General features: G+C 49.0%; 1 protein-coding gene across 1 annotated transcript; it reads left to right on the forward strand.

Moving 5' to 3' along the window:
- Positions 1 to 263: 263 nt before the first annotated feature.
- Positions 264 to 3942, forward strand: NKX2-6 (NK2 homeobox 6). The gene is made up of 2 exons (XM_004685392.1): positions 264 to 555; positions 3317 to 3942. The coding sequence occupies exons 1-2, from the start codon at positions 264 to 266 to the stop codon at positions 3940 to 3942; spliced, it is 918 nt and encodes a 305-aa protein (XP_004685449.1).
- Positions 3943 to 20751: the final 16809 nt, after the last annotated feature.

The following is a 20751-nucleotide window of genomic DNA, read 5'->3' on the forward strand; positions in this document are numbered from 1 at the left end:
ATTAGAAGGACGCGGGAAGAGAGCGCTTGGGGTGGAAGGTAGTTATTAGCACGTGGTTACTGCGTGAACCAATGGCGGTCGGCGATCTCAACACTAGGTCCTGGTCACCCAGCGGGCAGGGATGGCCCAAAGGAAGGTGCAGGCAGGGGAGCTGGGCGCATGTCCCAAAGCTTGCTGCCTCCCTGGCAAGCCGACTGGAAGCTCAAGGCATCTTGCCTCGTGGAAACCCAGGACTCCCCAGCCCCTCGCTCTCTGCCTTCGGGATGCTTCTGAGCCCTGGCATCTCCACCCCCTTCTCGGTCACTGACATCCTAAGGTTGGAACTCGAGCAGACTGGCCCTCAGGCCTTGCCACTGCAGGATGCGCGAAGCAGCCAGGAGAGCGCTCAGTACTTGCGATTGAACCCAGAACGCGGAGGGTCAGAGTTTAACAACTGTGGTAGCGGTAGCGGTAATGGTGGCAGCAGCGGAGACAGAAGGCAAGAGGAGACTGAGCCCCCTGGATGTCTCTGTGGTGTATCAGAGATGAATGACCAGCAACGGGTGGGAGTGCCACGTGAGTATGTGCTGGGGGCTTGGCTCCTACCTGGAGATCAATGGGAGCCCCGCATGAGACAAAGCATCTCCTTGTCTTCTGACTCTAAGGCTATTAGGCCCATCTTCTGTCACTGGAAAGTCCAAAAGACAGGCCTCCCAGCTTCTGCTGCCTCTTCACACACCCAGTGTACTGCACTGGCCCCTAATGAAAATAAGGTCCTGAATCTAAGGGGTTCACTGTTCCCACAGCCTGTCCTCTGACTCCCACACACATGCAGCACCCATGCCTCAGTCCCCAGGAACTCCAGCTTCTCTTGCTTACAGTATGTATCATAGCAGCATCCCATCATCACCATCCTTCCCTGCCATTTCTGAGTCTCTAACAAAGCAGTTGGGCCCTTTGGAAGTTATCCAAGCCAGCTCTTCCATGGGGCTTGCCCAGAGGCCTGGCTAGCCCAATTATCCTTCTTTCCTAAAAGAAAGTAGTAAGCCAACCAGGAGAGGTGAGTTCCTGGGCTTGGAGGACTCTGGGCAATGACCACCATTGTTCTTCCTCTGGGAGTTGGGTAAGGGCTGTGAGACTTTTGGCTGCCCAAAGAGGGGACTCTGGTGGTGTCTGTTCACCTGGCTTCCAAAGGGTGCAACCTCCTGCACTGCCAGTGAGGCCCAACACTTGCCTCCAACCTCCTAGGTGGGCAGGGGTGGGTGGGCAGTGGCTTTTGGTTAACTCCTGCAACTTGGGAAGCTTTGGTGGGAGAGGCCTAGAAAAGTCAATTTCATCCCACCAAAACTCTGGGCCTCTATCAGGAGCCTGTGGCTGACGGGGCCACTCCCCAACCCCCACCCAAGCAGCTGGGGTGGGTATGTGTGGTTTGGGGTTTCCGGGGTGCCCTTCCTCTCTCAGGATGTGCTGGAGTCCCTCACCCAAGGCACAAAGTAACCAAATAAGTGAAGGGAAGAGGCTAAGCTGCAGTTCAGTCTTGCACTTTCAGGCTGGTTAGTTACTGACTCCAGGAGCATGGAGAACATTAAACTTCCCTGCGCTTGAAGAAGCCTGTGGGTTTTCCGCAGCAGACTATAAACCCTAGCGTTCCCTGGGTGTCTGCGCAGACAAATCCGTATTCAGTTCAGCACCAAGAAAGGGTCATGCTTCTTGGAGCACAGTTATCACCTCGCAGCTGAAGACTGGTAGAAGAGCTTCCCCGCTGCTGGGAACCCCTGGCCAGCATGGACCCCACACGACCCCACGAAGAGAAGGGGGCTACCTCTGAGGTCCAAGAACCAAGCTCAGGCAGGGGAGCAGGATCCTCGCAGGAGAGGACTGTCCTGACAAACAGCAACACTGAGGCCTCATCGCCTCATCCACTTCATCCTTTCCAACCCACCGCGCTTTCAGGAAAGCTGGGGGAGAGTGCTGTGATTCCCAGCCGTGTTACTAGGGATCCTTGGGGTGCTGACATGGCCCTCCTTCTGTGTCTTCCACACTTTCAAATGTTGTTCTGTTTGTTCCAGAGAGTCGCTGAAGGTCAGTTGTTAACTTTTCTATTTGCAAGGAAAACCTCCTCAATATGTTTTTTTTCTCTTTGTGAGGTGAGATGTCCTTGGTTTCTCTGAGTTGTGACTTTTCTGAAGAAAGATTTTATTTCTTTAAGCTTTCAATACAAACAGCCCCAGGAGGTTGTTCTAATGGGATTTGAAATCGTGATCCAAGCTGGCTCTAATCAGGGTTGTCCTCCAGCCTCACCAAGAGCTTGCATCCCTTCCACATTTCTGGTTTTCTCCTGGCACGAGCCATCATAAAAATTCAAGGTTTCCTCTCTACTCACCCTTGGATTAAAACAGTTTAAGTGAAGACAAGGAGAGGTGGGACCACAAGAAGAAGAAACTGCACCTTGCAGGATTCCTGATTCAGGGGCTGCATCAGCAGCTGGAGTCTCCACCCAGTATAAACTGACCCACAAGGGGGGGATCCCCAGGTGGTCTGAGAGGGGCTGCCCCCCCCCCAAGAGGAAGTCAGAACTGGGCCAATGGCTACCTGTTTGCCAGGGAGACCCCAGGGGAGCAAGAGATGCTTTTATAAAAATCCAAATATGTGACCCTCCCTGGGGGCGCAGCGGGTTAAAGCACAGCACTAAGAAGCTTAAGCCACTTCCGCATGAGTTCGATCCCCACCTGCCCGGGAGGAGACCACATGGCGTGGCAGACCTCTCCTGAGCCCCCCGCTGCTCCCTCAGCAGTGTACTTAGTCCATCTGCCTGTTCTGCTCCCCACTCTGTCTCTGGTGAAGTCTTTCACCACCTGAGTCTCTGGCCTGTACCCTAGTTCTGTATGCACAAATAAATAAATCTTAAAAAAAAAAAAAGTCAGCCCCGTGCCAGGCTAATCCCCACACTCACACTTGATCCTTATACGTTGCAGAACTTCTCCAACCTTGATTAACCTTGCAACTAGAATCACAGCGAACCTGCCTCCCACCCCCTCACCTACCCACACTCATTCTAAAGAAGAAGATGCAACTGCCTTCCACTCGATCTGAAGCCTACCTTTTGGGAAAGGGCTGGCAGTCATAATGTGCAACTGTGCCAGCGGGAACCAAAGCTACAGAGCTTGGGGTATGGGAACACGCAGACCGGCGTAGGACCGGGATGAACGGTCAGCGGAAAGGATCCGGGGCGCTGAAAGCTAGCAGGGAGAGGTGCCTTTGTTTTTGAAGTGAGTGCAAGAATTGCTCAGGTGAGCCTTAAGGTGGGCGCTGATGGTGTTCCTTCCTGTGCTTTTAGAGCCTGGCCTTAGCGCCGCCTCGCCTCTTCCTGGAGGGACCAGGGTGCCCGAGCCTTCGAACGGCAGCAGCGGCGACCGCGCGCGGGGCAACCCCGCGGAGCAGCTCCGGCCGCGGCCCCGGCGGAAGCCGCGCGTGCTCTTTTCTCAGGCGCAGGTGCTGGAGCTGGAAAGGCGCTTCAAGCAGCAGCGGTACCTGTCGGCACCGGAGCGAGAACACCTGGCCAGCGCGCTGCAGCTCACGTCTACGCAAGTCAAGATCTGGTTCCAGAACCGGCGCTACAAATGCAAGAGACAGCGCCAGGACCGCTCTCTGGAGCTGGCCGGCCATCCTCTAGCGCCGCGCCGGGTGGCGGTGCCCGTGCTGGTGCGCGATGGCAAGCCCTGCCTGGCCCCGGGCGCACCCGCCTTCCCGAGTCCCTACGGCGCAGTCGGAACGCCCTACTCTGGCTACGGCGGCTTTGCGGGCGCTCCTTACCGAGGGGGCTACAGCGGCGGTTACGCGGGCGCACCCCCGGGGTCTGCACAGCCCGCAGCCTTGGCCAGCGCGGGCTTCGGCGGAGGCGGTCGGAGCACCAGCCCGCAGGAACACCTGCCCGCCGCGCTGCAGGGGGTCAGGGCCTGGTGAGGCCTGGACCTGGCGGCTTTCTGCAGGGCTGGGACCTTCGTCCCGCCAGTCTGCTAACGGGTCCCTGCGGGGAAAAGGGGATCTCGTAGTGGAGGGAGTTGGCGATCCTAAGGCTCGTCTCTTCCCACCGATCTTCCCGGGACTGCGAACTGCCGTCCGCCCAAGGTCCTGGAGCCATTCTTCCCCGGAGAGACTTGGGGTGGCCGTGGGGGCTCCAGCCTCCGGCGGAGCCGCGCTGGAAAGGGAAGCGAGGCGGCGGAGCAGTCCCCGGGCCGGGCCCGAGAGGCTTTCTATTTGTGCGCAGCAGTTGCAGGGCCTTGGGGGCTGAAGAGGGTGCTCTAGAGGACTGCTACCCTCCAGCTAAAGGCAACAGGGGCGGGGAAGGCTGCGAAAAGGCGAGGAAGGAGAAGAAGGACTGGGGGCCAGACAGAGGCACTATGTGGGGAACCACGGCCCCCTTGGAGGTTTAAACTGCCCCTCACCCTCCGAGGGTCGGTTCCCGGGTCTCGGTATTAACCCCACGGAGCACCCTCTCCTGGGGCCACGGTTGCTCTCCGGGAGGTATCCTCTTCACATCCTGGTTCTCCCCTTTCCTGTCCCTGCATTTTATCTCCTGTATACAGTTCAGCATCTGAGTAAATATACTAAACATACTTGCGTGTGCTTGCGTGTGTGGTTCATTAGAATTTATCCACTCCTCTCTTGCTTGCTCTAAACAACTTCAAATTAACGTAAAAGTGAAACCCAGATGTTCTGAGATCTCGGCACACGAAAGATTCCCTAGGAAGCAGAGGGGACTCGGCCAGAAGATAGGCTACCTGATTGCTTCACCATCCCCTGCCCCTTTTAGATTCTCCCAGAATGCAGTGGGCTTCTAAATTTCACTCCAGGAAAGGAAGCCCCCAGATGGCCATAAATCCTAAAATTAAGGATAGAAGACTGAATTTAGGGGGAATTAGGGGAACATTGACTCCCCTCCCCCAAATGCCAGAAGTGGTGCAAACTGAAGATTGAAAAGAAACTACTTTTATTAACGGAGCTTAGGTCAATGGGGGAATTTGTCTTTGGCAGCCCCTAATAGGAAATTTGGGGTTCTTGCTGATTCCTGCATTGTATTTTTACACAGCAGTTCTGCCACTTAGACCCCTAGATCACTGACTTGCCAAAAGTTAAATTTTGTTACTCAATAAGTTATAATATTTAATTAAAATGTACTGAACTTGCATTTTCTAACTTCTAAATATGCCCTGGTGTGGCAAACAAAGGCTGCTCGTTTCTATGTAGAGTAGACCTGACTAATGACACCTTCCGCCTCTTAAGTGTCGCATATTTAAACCACGGAAGAGAGGAATTGTACATATTTTTCATATTGCCACTTCCTTAGATTTTCTCTTCATTTTCATCCTTTCTGCTATTCCATTTTCACTGTTGATAAAAGTGCATTTTGAAAGGCCCTACAGTTAGTGTTGTGCCTTGAGATTTAAAAAATATGTATATTTTAAATTTGGAACTATTAATTTCTATTGGCTAGTCAATTAAATATGTATATTTTAAATTTGGAACTATTAATTTCTATTGGCTGGTCAATTAAACGAAGATGAATAAATAGAGATTACAGTTGAAATCGCCTTAAGAAAAGTGTCACCGTTCTTCAACACTGGGGCAGATGCCTGACAAGAAGTTACCCAAGGACTGGTCCTAGATTCACAACAGTGACAGCCATCTGCCTGCCCCCTCAGTGGTTACGTGAGTTGTATTCAGTTTTTCCGAGATCAGATTCTACATACTATAGATCAAATTTTTAGCAACCTTTGTTTTTTTGGATAAGGAAATTCTTTATCCTAGAAATGTAGATCATTGTGCTCAGAAAATGCTTGGCACCAAGCAGAAACTCAATAAATGTTATTTCCTTCACCCTCCACCCACTTCTGAGATAGAAAAGGAACTGAAGAAGCAGATTCCAGACTGGGGTGTCTGGATAGGCCGCGTACCCCATGATCTCTGCAGTATGTGGGACAGCACTGTGTGGAGGCTGTGAGTAAAGGGGAAAGAGGCCGAGCCAACTACTTTTGTTGAAGGTTCCTAGAAGGGACACAAGAGAAAAGAAGATCTCACCGCCATTCTTAAGGAATTTGTTATCTGGTTGGACACCAGAAACCTGAGAAGGTGTGTGAGGCTAACATGAGGTGTATGTTGTGTGTCAAATGGGACAGACAATAAGCCCTTTTTAGAAAGAAATGAGGCCCAGTGTGAGCAGGGTGCTTAGAGAAAGTGCCCAGAGGAGAGGGACTTACTATTTACTGGGAGAAGTTTCTGGAAAGGTCTAGAACTTTTGGAGAAATGTAAATGTCATGTACAGAAGCTACTCTTATTTATACAAGTCAAGGTTTGCTCTGCGCATTGGTAAAAACGTGTGTAGTTGTCTGAAGGGAATCAGGAAAGGGTGTGTTGCTCTCACCTACACTAAGGGCTTAGATGCTCTGCTAACCTGGGGCTCTTTCTGTTTTGCTCTCAAATTGTCTCCATATTTGCTGGCAAAATAACAACTACAAGGAACAACGAAAATCTTGTCCCTGTGTAATGTTTGTGGTGTCCCGGAGTCCCAACACACCAATTTCTTTCCTATTTCTTTGCAAAATGCAAAGCAAAAGAAAATTCTTTTCTTCCATCTCCCCGCTTCTTGCCTGTCAGGATCACTTTGAAGCACAGCCCTCTCCCAGCTCACCAGGCCCACCCGGCCGCCCATCCTGGCCCTGGAATCTCTCCTTTGCACTGAAAGCTGCCTCTTTGTGTGTCTTGCTCACCACAGCTTATCCGGGAAGGGGCTTTCACCAGGGAGCTGCTGAAGCCATCAGCTCCTTATCTACATCATTCAGGCCCATCACTCCAGCCACCTCTTAATGTTCACAAGTTCCCCAAATGGGAAGTAATTGACCTCTAAACAAAACAAAAAAAGCTCTCAGAGAGATAGCAGAGGTTCCTTTCCTGACTGTCCAGGGCTGGGGCTCACCTAGGCCAGGTGGATAAGTCAATAAAGTCGCAGACTTCCTGGCTCCCTGTCCTTCCTCTCCCCCTCCTGCCCCCTTCCAGCAGCTTCAGCCCGATACCATCTGCAAATCAGATGGAGCAGGAGTCTCCCAGACGGACTCTAGATCTCAGTTGCCAGAGAGTTCTTCTGGTATTTGTTTTTTTGTAATTTTCTCATGAATACGTAACATGGAGGGGACATATCGGAATCCTTTCAAATGCCATTTGAAAGTGTTTCCAGTCTTCAGTGTTTATACCAGCTCTTTATTATATCAGCCTGCCTACTGATCCTTCTTTTGTTTTCACAGAATAATGGAATCCCCACTTTCCCACAAGAAGCCTCTTCAGAGACAGGGAAGGGATAGAGGAACCCAGAGTTGGAGACTGCAAGACCTCATTCTCCTCCAATTATACTAGTGACCTACTGTGTGACCTTGGGCTTTACTTGTAAAATTGAGATGAATCTCTGAGGCTATTTTCAGATGGCTTTTTTTTTTTTAGATTGTAGGCTAGATTGTATATCCTTGAGACACAAAACATATCCTTGCAGTTTACAGAGTAACTGCAAAGTAAACACAGATGTAACCCCTCTCCAGGCAATAACAAGGGGTACAAGCTCCCCAGCAGCTCTCCTTCCCATGCCCCTCGCAGAATGCAACCCCCTTCTCTCCCTCCTGCCTTCCCCAAGGAGATACCCACTATTCCAACTCTGCGATAATAATTTACAGCTTCTCTTCATGGGCTTACCCATATGGACATTTCTCTCAACAAGATGGTTTAATTTTACTTGATCTGGATGTTACATAAATAGAATTGTACTGCATGTATTCTTTGAGACTTACATCTTTTATTCCACTTGAGATATATCCATGCTGGTGGGTGTAGTTGGTTTTAGCTGGCTCATTTCCATTCGGCATTGTACCCGTTTTGAATGCAAGTACCTCAAGACATGTATTTAGTGGAAATGGGGTTAATTTCCCCCTGGGCACCAGCACAAAGAATACTGCTGGTCATACCACCCCCCACGGGTCCACCTGTGCTCTGGCTGGAGTTTGTCCCCAGCCTGGCCTCCACGCACTGTCTTGCGAGGCAAGTTACAACCTTGGACAGAAGTAGGACAATTTCCTACTTCTGCAAAAAATAGCACTTATACCAGTCCACTCTTTGGATCTTTGTATGCCTCTGTGCTCAGCCCCAACTTGTGAGGCATTTTGTTCCCATTCACAGAAGAGGCCGAAGATCTGACAGGTGACAGCACAATGTGAGTTGGTGACAGACTGGACTAGACCCTGTCCTCTAGCCCTGGGTTGCTCCCCCAGGGCTCAATGGGGAATCCAAATCCTCACCCAAATGAGGGGCTATTGAGAAATGTGGTTTTCTTTTGTTCCCAGGGGGAAATCCATAAGCATCTTAGGAGCTCCTTGGGGAAAAGGGATAAATATGAAGCAAGATGCCAGAGAAGAGACAGGACTGCGTGACTGTCTTCAGAAACTATAGGCAAATGATATTTACAATTCTGTTTGCTTTCCCTTTGCCCATTACCCCCCCTCCCATCAGAATCCTGGCAGATGCTGACTCATGCTTTCAGAAGGCCAACTTCTGTGAGTGGGGAGAATTCAGCCCCAAGATATTTCTCTTTGCAGTCTGCCTTCCCCACCTCCCCACAGCAGGAGAGAGCTTCCCAGGAAGTCACTCTCTTTCTCCCTGACTATCTGTTTAGACTCCAGTCAGTTCCCCCACCCTCACATGGAGAGAAGGATGTGGTCTAAGTGACACAGTCCAGATTCGCTGTAAGAAAAGCCAAGATATGCCCAGCAGCCCTGCTTGCAGAGCTCAGTGTGCTTCCTAACTTAGTCCCTGCAGGCTGTCCCTACACGCTTGCCTCAGTCAAATCTGCTTCCTGGCCACCCATGCCTCAATTACTCCTCCAACTTCCTGTCATTCCAGTGACAGGCCTGAAACCCAGGCTACAGGAAGTTGGAATCCAAAATCAGGACCTTAGTGAGGCAAAGGAGAACATTTTCCTTGATGTCTCCTGTCTTCAGTCCTACTTTGAGCCCCTCAAACCTCCCCAGAGTCCCCTCCCAAGGCCAGGTCCCTGGAACCTGCCCTGGGAGCACTGTGGACTTCCTCTGTCTTAGGGCATTTGCCCTCTGGGCTTATTTCTCCTCCTAAACCATCAGCCATGTGTCTACTTCACATCCTAGCCTGTCCCCAGCACACGCTGTCTGTCTGAGTTGGAGCTCCATGTCTTTTGCAGATTGTTCAAGTGACTGGTTGCCATTTGGCTCCCTGCATGGTCTGCATGAAAGGCCCAGACTCCTACCTCAATCCTTGAATGTCAGAATTCTCTAGCAGAAACTCAGCTTATGTGCAATAGTGATCTGGTTCCTCGCAGGGGTCATCAGAGCCCTGATAACAGGGACCCAATGAATTTCTATCATTTAGGGGTGTGGCCATAGTGAAAAAGGAATTCTTCTGTTTTGTTCTTCTACCTTTTCCCCAATAGGTCAACTTTACTAAGTGCCAATGAGCACTGTGGGGAAACATGAAACCAGCACAACATTTTAAAAAAGACTCAGGGGACCAGGGTGACAGGAGCATTAGAGCCCTGGTCTTCAATGAGTTTAGAAAACAGTAGTTCAGGGGCCTCCCTGCTGGCTCAGGGATTAAGTTCTCAGTGGTCATGCAGCCACTGAAGTAGGAGTTTGATCCCCAGTCAGGGAGGTGACCCACATGGCACAGCAGACCTCTCCTGTCTTGCCTACGACTCCCCGCTACAGTGTATTTCAGTAGACCTGCCTGTTCTGCCCCCTACTTTGTCTCTGGAGAACCCTCTTCTGCCCTCACTCCTCACCTCTGGCCTACACCCCAATTCTTGTATGCATAAGTAAATAAAAATAAATCCCAAAACAGAAAACTGTGGGCTAGACCAGCATCTCTGCACCAATTAAAATGCAGGGAAAACTAGGAAATGTTCACTGTATGCATATAAGTAACTCATTTAGACCACTGAATGTCTAAACTTAAGAGTTCCCACCCAGAAGATGCTTTTAAACTGGAGAAATGTGGCAGACCTTCGGCATTATCCAATGTCCACTTTCCTCTTCAATAACTCCAGAGTTTAGATAAGCACACAGCCTTCTGGCTAACAGACCTGCTTGCATCTAGGGTACCACACTAACTTCTGACTGAATGGATGTAAGCAGAAGTGATGTGTGCCACTGCCAGAATGGAGTTTTCAATGGTAGGGAACTTCCCTCCATTTCTCCTCTCTTCTTGCTACTGCCTGGATTCCACATGACATGGCAGGCTCAGTAGCAGGAATCTTAGATTATGACAGAGCAATGAGAGGGAAGATACCTAGGTCCCAGGGCTACGAAATCATTCTATCAGTTTTGCTCTGAATATTATATGAGAGAAGAAAACAACACTTATGTTGGGTAAGACTTGGTGGAGCAGCTGAACAAGTGCCTCCACGGGTAATGGATGCAGGCCACTAGAATACCAGCCAGTACCAGAACAACAGATGCTGAGAGGAGAATAAGTCAAACCGAGTGAAGGAGTTTTAGCTTTTCCCCAGTAGGTCATGGGGGATGAACGAATTTCCAGTTATTAAGTCAGTAAGTCACCTGAACGTAGTGCACATCACAGTGCCCAGGCAAGAATAGATGGACTTCGAAGTTGATTCGTGGTAGTGATCACTCTGCATGGGACACAAATGTCAACTTATTACATGGACACCTGGGAATGACACAGTTATACATCAAGAAAAAAAGGAGAGAGAGAAAGACTGGGGGAGAGAGATTGAGGTTGAGAGAAACTTGAGACAAGACCTTGAGGGGTGCGGGAAGACTGAGAACCAGAACACAGTGGCAGCCTGAGCTTTGCAGGCGTGACGCTGAAAGCAGCAGTCCGGATGGGGTCACCAGCAAGGGCCGCAACCAGTGTGCCTGTCCTCAGGGAACGCTGTGTATTCTGGCAACAGTCTACCACTTCAGTGCGTGTATCTCCCACATCCCGCACTACAGCTCCAGCCTGAAGCACCACCCAGAATCCTGGCTCCAAAGGCCTGTTACTTCCTGGGCATGCCCGCTGACATGCTCCCCAGACACCTCTGCCTAAAATCCAGCTCGTCTCACTCCACCTTCCCCTGCCATTCCCGCTTCCCTTTGTATATTCCCTCTCTTGAGCATGCTGTTCAGGATTATGACAGAGCAATGAGATGGAAGGAACCATGGTCCTGCACCCCAGCTGACACTCCAGCACCCCGTTTCTCTTAGTCGTTTCCCTCACCTACCTTTGCCTACCCTATTTTAGGTCCCCACGGCCACCCTCCAGGTTGAGATCACCACCTCTCCCTTGACCACAAGCAGTTACCTATATCTTGCTCTTCCTGTCGCCACTCTCTTTCCCCCAAGGCCATTTCTCCTTGCTGCGATTGGAGTTAAAAAACAAAACAAACATAATTTCTTGATGAAATCCAAAACACAATCCACACTCTTGAACCCAACCCATGAGTCACCACAATTCGACTCTTACCTACATGTATTTCCAGATGCATTTCTAGGTTCTTCTGCGTGCTTGTCATCAGTCAGGGGACATTCTGGCTCACCTAAGCACCTCAAGCACAGCTTCCCTTTGGGTCCCTGGAGCCCAAAGGGACTTAAAGGTGGCTCAGAAGCCACCACCCGAAGCAGCCCTCCCTGAGATCCCGGCCAGGATTTTCTGATCCCACCGCCGGTGGTTTTTTCCCTGTCACGACACAAGTTTCATTCTTCATTCTAGTCCATCATTTCTCTACTTGCTTCCCAGTAAGAGCGTAAGCTCCTTGGGGAGGATATCAACTTAGCCTTATTTATTTTATAGATTGTACCAAAATTTCACATATAGAAAAACTTGCAAAACACACAGAGCTAAGTTAAATTTCACAAAGGGAATTTCTCTGCCAATCAGCACCCAGATCAAGAAACAGAATATTAAGATACTCCCAGAAGCTCCCTCACACTCCCTTGCTGTCACTCACCCCCAAAGGGAACTACTAACTTGACTTTATTATTTTTTAAAGATTTATTTATGTATACAGAACTGGGGTACAGGCCAGAGTCAGAGTGGGGAGCAGAACAGGCAGATTGACGGAGGACACTGCTGAGGGGAGCAGTGGGTGGACCAGGAGAGGTCTACTGTGCCCTATGGGTCACCTCCGGGGCAGGCGGGGATCGAACTCATGCTTAAGTGGCTTTGGCTTCTTAGTGCTGTGCTTTAATCTACTACGTCACCAGGGAGGGCCCTTGACTCTTTTTTTTAAGGTTTGTTTTTATTTACTTATGCCTCCAAGAACTGGGGTGTAGGCCAGAGGTGAGGGGTAAGTGAGAGGACTCATCAGAGACAGAGTGGGGAGCAGAACAGGCAGATCTACTGAAACACACTGCTGAGGGGAGCAGCCAGCTATGTAGAAGAGGTCTGCTGCGCTATGTGGGTCAGCCATGCTGCAGTGGCTGGTGATAGCTTGACAGCACCAAGACTTTAATCCCTGCACCACCAAGGAGGCCCACTCATTTGACCTTTAAAGCCATAGTTAAATCTGTCTGATTTTGAACTTCATAGTAATACAATGATGTCTATATTCTGTTGTCTGGCTGCTTCCCTCGACATTGTTTGTGAGTTGCATTTGTGCCTTTGTGGACAATTGTAATTCTTACTGAGGCTCAGCTTTCTCTGGGGATCATTCCAAAGTGAGCTTCTCTTCCCTACTGTGTATACACACTGGGTTGCTTTGATTTGGGGTGATTATCATCAGTGTTGCTGTGAATATTCTTGTGATGTCTTTTGGTGAATATATGGGCACATTTTTGCTGTGTGTATGCTGGAAGAGGACTGCCTGAGTTATGAGGTATATATATGGCCAGGTTCGGTCAGGTTAATTCTCAACTCCACTCTCAATGTCCTCATTGCCCCATCTTCTCACCTCCCCTTGTTAGTTTTCTTTTTACTGATCCCTCTTCCATTTCCTTGCAGAACACGGAAATGCGGGTAGTGGCGGAGCACTCTGTGGGTGTTTTCCTAATGGTGTAGTCGAGAGGAAGCATTGGAAGCAGCAGGAGACAGGTTAAAGAAGGGCCTTGCCAGTGGGTAGTGAGAAAACACAAGTGTTTATTAAGCTCACTGAACACTCAGTACTGCACAACTGCATTCTAAATGCTGGTATCCAACAATATTCCAAACAGACCCTAAGGCCCAGTGAGTAAGAAATGTCTACAAAGTCACTGCCACTAAAGATGAAGGGAGAAGTTGAGTCTCCAAATCTCACTTACTTTCTATTACATTCTGGTGTTGGTCCACAGCAACCAAGCTGCTGCTCTTGTTGTTGTTGAGCTACCTAAATATGCATTTGTAATGATAGAGCCCCAACATATGTGTGTACTCTGCATGTCTCAGTGTCATCCTGATTCCGGCATCACCATTGCAAACTCAGTCATCAGGGACCTAATGAACACCTTCAGATGTTTAGGTTGTAAAAGATCACAGAGATTCCAGGGGCCTCTTCCCCCACCAGAGAGATCTGCATTATGAGACTTGTAAGCACATTACATGCAACCAGAAACATTGGTGTTGAGATAATAGAATCTATAGCTTGCAGGACTTAAACTGCCCACTAGGGGACACCATTGTCCCCAGTTTCCCACAATGGGGGAAGGGGGCGCGAGGGAGGGGGGGAGACAGAAATTCCCCACTTCCTTGGGCCTCCACCCAAGGCCACCACTTTGGTTTTGAATGGTATTTCAGGTTTGTCTTTCAGGTCAAATCCTTTGCCTTGCTACTTGGATATTGACAATTGGGAGTGGACAGAAGACAGGGAAGTGGGCGAAACCCTCCACAGCCACCAGCCCTTGGCCTGGTCTCTGTGTGATGGATCATAATGCTAACATCCGCGACGCTGCTGGCCAAGAGATCCATGAGGTGCTTTCCAGTACAAAGACGTGTCATTTAATGTATTATTCTCACACAGCTAAAGAAACCAAGGAAAGTGAGGGACTGAGCCAAGGGTGTATGACCTGTAAGTTAGGGTCTGAATATAAACCTACTGATCCTGTTTAGAAGTCCTCCCTCAGGTTTGAACTTGCATAGCTAAAATATAACTGTCTGGGTTTAGAATGCCAACTCTGAGGGGCTGGTAGAGCAAACATTACTAGTAAATGAGGCTGCAATTTTCAAATGGGAATGCCTCAGTGCCTCCTGGTTCTGACACCTTCCTTTCTCCCTGGCACAGCCCACCTCCATGCCTTCCAGATTATTCTCTACTTGTCCTCTTCCTCTGACCCCTCCTTCAGAAGAGAGGGAAGCTGAATAAAAGGAAAGAAATGGGATGGAGTTTGCTGTGATATCCAAAGCATTTCGGACATCAGGGTGCAGCAGTGGGGTCAAGTATCTGTCCAAACCCCTGCCCTCCAGTGCCTGGGCCATCTCCCTTCTGAGCTGTGAGAATACTGCCAGGTTTTGCCTGACTCCCTCCCACAGGGCCATGTTTCCTCAGGCCAAAGGTGCAGCAGTGGGGTCAAGTATCTGTCCAAACCCCTGCCCTCCAGTGCCTGGGCCATCTCCCTTCTGAGCTGTGAGAATACTGCCAGGTTTTGCCTGACTCCCTCCCACAGGGCCATGTTTCCTCAGGCCAAAGGTGAAGCTCTGGCTGAGCGATTCCTTCCCTGCCCAACGGGCTGTGATTATTGTCCTAAATAATTTTCAGGAAAACATCAGTCAGAGAAACCCTATTCTGTAGGCCTGGAAGAAAGCAGTTTTCTTTGTGAGTAGCCTCTCTGGGCCCCCCGGCCCTGTGTAGTCACGCAGGTCAGTAGAACTCTCTGGAGAGTCAAATAGAGTCACAGCTCCCAGCACATCACCAAGTGGGAAACACATCCCCACTACCTCCATCCCAGAAGTTGGCTCTCTCCCCCCTCAGATGGTCACCACCCTGGATACCATCATTTTGGGGGTACAGTGAGTCTATCATAACCTGCTCAGCTTTGGGGCTGGGGGTGGGGGTGAGAGTAGAAGGGAAAGTGTAAGGACAGATCTCAAATTGCTTCTGTCAGCCAAAGTGGTATGGGAAGTTCAGCATTTCTCCTAGACAAATAGCCCCTGCGTGTGTCCCTGTGAGGCCTCTGTTAAGCTATTGAGCAGACCAGGCGTGGAGGGAGGTGGCCACCCAGCTCGAGCACAGGGAGCCTTGGGCAGAGGCAGGCTCACAGCCTGGGGGGCTCCAGCAACAGGCAGCCCCAGAGGGGGCGAGGGAGGTGATGGGGCACCCTTAGCAAAATATTCTTGGGTTCCTGTTGCCCAATAAATCTTCCCTGATGACTTTTCTTAAGGGGCATAATGAAGCAGAGTTATTATCTGTGACCAAAGTTCCCCCACATCCTACCCCCCTTGCATACACAGAGGCCTGCAGGGCAAAATGACACAAACAATTACAAAGTGAAGGAACAGACTTTTTCAAGGGGTCTTGGGCTGGAAGGAGAGAGGCCTCTGGGCAGGGATGAGATGTGAAACATGAACAGGTTTCTGAGCGAGTTAAGGGGCACAGGAACACCCGAGGTCCAGAGCCCCTCAGAGAGAAGGCAACAGGTCACGTGGTCTGCAGTGGCCTCTCTACAGCATCCTTCACCCCCACGTCCTCATTGCTGCTCCAGCCCTTGAACCAGCCCCACTGTCATCACGCCTCACCAGGGAGCTTGTTAGAAATGCAGAACCAAAAGTCTGAGAGGGTGACTTCGGCTTCCCCGGGCCTGGAGGGCTGCCCTCCAGCTCCTCTCTGGTGCCAAGGTTCCCAGGTCCTGCTGTTCTGCACTCTGCCAACCACCGGTTAGAAAAGTCCGACTAATTCACACCATTGTGTAAACAGCTGCAGGAGCCTAACGTGTCGGCCAACACACAGAGCATCTCACACTAACACATGACGGTAAATTTAACACTGTCATGTGTTCATTTTAACATGCCTGATGGGAAGATGTAGAGCACCGAGCCATGCTGGACGGCAGGCGGAAGCCATCCAGGCCGATCCTGTAGAGGGTGGTTTCATCCATCCTCTTGTCCCTCTTTTTGATGGCTCTGCCGATCCTGCTCCCACAGGAGGTGAGAAGCACATTGGAGGTGGGGAAGGTGTGTGGGTGGAAGGATGTTAGGTGATTGGCTGGAAAGGTGTTTGGGCTGGCTTGGAGTGATAGAGGAGAGAAAGACCCAATGACCTTTGCTAACTCTGAATTATAATTACATTTCTGCAGTCTTTGTAAACCTCAGCTACTTTCCTAGAAAGCCAAGACATTTTTTAGATTATTCCAAGGTCCCTTCTAGCTGTCCTTTTATCTATTACAGTTGACTTCTAAAATATGCAATAGAACAGCATATAAGTACTTCTGGGAGGGAAGGATAGGATACAAAATCATACTTAAAATCAACTATAGCTGAAGACTGGAAGGAACTATATAAAGCAAGTTTTAATGTATAAAATTATAATGAGTCCATGGGATTGTGGTTCTAAACACAAATTTTAACTCCAAAAAAGGAAGAAGGTTTATATTTATATAAAGACAGAACTGACCAGCCTCCCTCATCATTTCTGAATCCTTTAATAAATGCCCATGTTCATTCCTTATTGCTTTTGTGACAAATTCACAAAGTTAGTGACTGAAACACAAATTCATTACCCTATAGTTCTAGATGTCAGAAATTCACAAGAGTTTTACTAGGTGAACCTCAAGTAGTCAGCAGGGCTTAGGTGAGACTCCATTTCTTTCCTTTTTTTTTTCTTTAAGATTTTATTTATTTATTTATTTATTTATTTATTTATTTATTTATTTATTTATTTATTTATTTATTTATTTATTTATTTATGCATACAGGAGCTGGGGTATAGGCCAGAGGTACAGAGGCAGGAGGAGTCACCAGAATCAGAGTGGGGAGCAGAACATATTTATTTATTTATTTATGCATACAGGAGCTGGGGTATAGGCCAGAGGTACAGAGGCAGGAGGAGTCACCAGAATCAGAGTGGGGAGCAGAACAGGCAGATCTACGGAAACACAGTGCTGAGGGGAGCAGCGGTGAGAGAGCAGCGGTCTGCTGCGCCCTGTGGGTCAGCTCCCTGGGTGGGGATCGACCTAGTATTGCAGTTGCTTTGAAGAGCTTCATAGTGACCACCAGGGAGGGCCATTTCTTGGCCCTTCTAGCTTCAAGAAGCCACCTGCATTCCCAGCTCACTCTCCTGTATCTGTCTATCTTCAAACTCAGCAAAGAAATCAGCAAAGGTCATTGAGTCCTCCTCTCCTCCATCACTCCAAGCCAGCTATCATGTCTTCTTGACTCTTTCCCTTCTTTTACTTAAAGTGACCCCCGTGTTAGCATTGGGGCCACCAGGATAATCCAGAACAAGCTTGCCATCTCAAGGTCACTTGATTAGTGTTCCTTCTATTTGCAAGTGTAACTTACTCTTATCATTTGCATAACATAGTCACAAGTTCCAGGTATTAGGAGGTGAGTATCTTTGGGGGTGGGGGCATTATTTAACTCTGGGGTTCTTTTTTATTCCATCTAGGAGCCTACTAAAGCTCTTTTGAGTCTTTCTGGTCGTCCTTGATCATTTTCACTCAGCTTAAGCTCCAGAGTATGGTCAGGGGAGGAGGATGGACCTTTCACAGTGACTGGTTTACCTTTGGACACTGCAGGCCCTTATGGTTAAAGCTGCCAGGCAGTGAGGTGCCACATAGGTCCTCGGGTTGGACTTCCAGGCAGCAAACATGGACTGAGCAGCTTCTGTGAGGCAAATTTTTTTCTTCTTAAGATTTATGTATTTATGCATACAGAACTGGGGTACAGGCCAGAGGTGCAGGGGCAGTGAGAGGATTCACCAGAGACAGAGTGGGGAGCAGAGCAGGTGACTGACGAAGTACACTGCTGAGAGGAGCAGTGGGCAGGTCAGGAGAGGTCTGCCACGCCACGTGGGTCACCTCAGGGCAGGTAGGGATTGAACTCATGCTGAAGTGGCTTTAGCTTCTTAGTGCTGTGCTTTAACCCGCTGCGCCACCAGGGAGGACCCTGTGTAGCAAGACTTAACCTTAAAAGATGGCATGAATGTGAGAATGGGACAGTTCTTGCTTGGATCAGGGAGCTCACCATCTAAAAAATAGGCCTAAACAACCAAATGAAAAACACAAAGGAAGCATGTATTAAGTGAGGTGAGGGACAGTGCTAGGAGCTGTGTTGCATTTGGACGGGACCTCTGAGATCTGAGGAGGTAGTGAAGGGAGCCCGGACTTGACTTCTGCTCAAAAATTTTAAATTTTGCTCATTATAAACTAGTAGAAGGAAAACTTCCAATCCCTTTTTCCTTCTCCCAATCTGCTATCTTCTCACTGATCAAAGTAACTGCTCTACTGAGATATTCACATCCTCTGTAGCAGGGCTGTAGCATCCCAGGGACAGTGTCCAGCAGAGGGCAGGTCACTGTCTGGGCTCTTCTCAGTGCACAACCGCAAGACAACTCCAGCTTGGGGACCAACAATGGGCTTCATTTAACAAGTGGGTCCCCAATGGGGTTCATTTAACAAGTGGGTTAAACAAAGCGTTTCTAAGGCCACAGGTGGCTGGTGATCTCACTCCAGATAGTGCTCAGAGTCCAGAAGTCTCAACAAAACACTGCTGGCCCAGGATGGCATCACCAGCCAATGAGGACCTGGAGCTCACGGTATGTCTGCAAGTAGCAGGCCAGGATGCAGCTCACTGCAGCTGGAGGTGTTCATAGGCAGGCCACTGGGAGGATGCCACAGCAGCCACAGCCACGGTCTGAAGATCGAGATGGACACTGGACCAGAACACAACAGAGGCAGTGCACTGGGACATGGTGCCGGACAGCCAGATACACCAGGTTAACAGAACTCCAAAGTGACCGAGCACAATACCAGACACCAGTCGACAGGGCTGGACAGCACTGACCAGTAGGGCCGGTCACTCGGCGGCAGTGTAAGTCACACCAGCGTCACAGCTCTTTGTGAGTTGCTGGTCCATACCAAGAACAAATAGCCTATTGAGAGACCAGGCCTGGGCCCTTGGTGCCCCTTTCAGGCAGACTGGAGGCATGGGTGTTTGCCTCCGGCCTGGGCGAAGCTGGTTGGCTTCTCTGCACACAGCCTTTTGGTTTTTCTTTTGGAGGTTGGCTGTTGAATTCCTTCTTCTTGGGAGGTCAGGAACAGAGTCTCTCTCAGGAACAGAGTGCTGTACAGCTTGCACCCCAAGCTGGCCTGTGCCCTGTTTTATATTCTCTTTCAGGGTCCCACACCTACAAGTCTGATTGGACCATTTCAATCTTAGGGTTTACTGGGGACCAACCAGCTCATAGCTTGCACCTGATTGGTCCATTCTATGACCCAGGCACCAAATCCACAGGCCTCTATACCCGCTGCAGCTGGAGGAAACCTCAAGGATGTGGCTGGCCCCCTGATACCCACGCTCTCCCTGCAGCCCTGACCCAGGGGTCACCTGTCCTGGGGGGCAGGGAGGGGAGCCATTGTTACTGCATTCACTGCCTGCAACCTGAGCCCACTGGTAGAGGGTGGTAAAATGCCCACCACTCACTGCCACTTAAACTGAGGGCAAGCAGCGTGCCCTGGGGCCAAGTGCCAGGGCCCTGGGGAGTGGGGGGAGGGTGGGGCCTCCTTTCACTTCTAGATATATTCCATACAGATAACTTGTTACTGTTTTACATAACAGGTTCATTCTTCAACATTTTTTTGCAACTTGAATCAATCTCTGACCAAACTGAGGATATGTTGCCAAGTGAGTAAATTGTGTCTTTGTATAATTTAGGGTAAATCTCCAAACTTGGATATCTGTGTCAAAGGATGATACATCCATTTTTAATTTTGACAGATGATAGTCTGTCATTGAAATATCCCAACTTAATTCACTCTTCCTCCAACCGTGTGGGAAATATGGTCTCCCTACACCCCCACCAACACTGGATATTATCCATCTTTTCAACCTCTACCATTCTGATAGGTGGAAAAGGGTTACCTCAATGTGGTTTTGATTTGCATTTCTCTAGTGACGAGCGTGGTTAAACTTTTTTCTTCACGTACCAGTGTATGTTTTAAATCTTTAAGCCATCTGGGATATATTTTGTTATAAGAATAGGACTTTATGTGTTCCAAATGACAGAACTAGTTATTAAATAATTCACATTTCCCCTGCTGATTTGAAATACCACCCAGTATTTCTACCAAAACCTTACACCATATACAGAAATACAGAATGCATCATGAATTTAAAAATAAAATATAAATCTTTTAGAAGATAGCACCAGAGAACATCTTCATTAATTAGGCATAAGCAGTGTTCTCAGCTATGCCATCAAGAGCAAAATCTATAAAATAAAAAGAATACCTTCACCAAAATTAAAAACTTTGTGCTTGAAAATTTACTGCTAGAAAGAGGAAAAGACAAGCTACACATCAGAAGAAAATATTTGCAAACTATATATTCAACAGTCTTATTCAACTGCAAAAAAAAAAAAATTACACCCAATTATAATATAGGCAAAAGATTTGAACAGGTATTTCAACAGGTACAGACCGCAAGAGTACATGAAAAGATATTCAGTATCAGGCCTCCCTGATGGCCTAGTGATTGTCTATCACGGCTTCTCATTCCCCTGCCAGGGATCAGACGCATATGGCGCAGCGGACCTCTCCTGTCCCACCAGCTTCTCCCCTACCAGTGCATTTCAGTCAGTCC

This window comes from Condylura cristata, unplaced genomic scaffold (assembly GCF_000260355.1).
Source record: "Condylura cristata isolate star-nosed mole 26May11 unplaced genomic scaffold, ConCri1.0 scaffold00018, whole genome shotgun sequence".
Taxonomy (NCBI): Eukaryota; Metazoa; Chordata; class Mammalia; order Eulipotyphla; family Talpidae; genus Condylura; species Condylura cristata.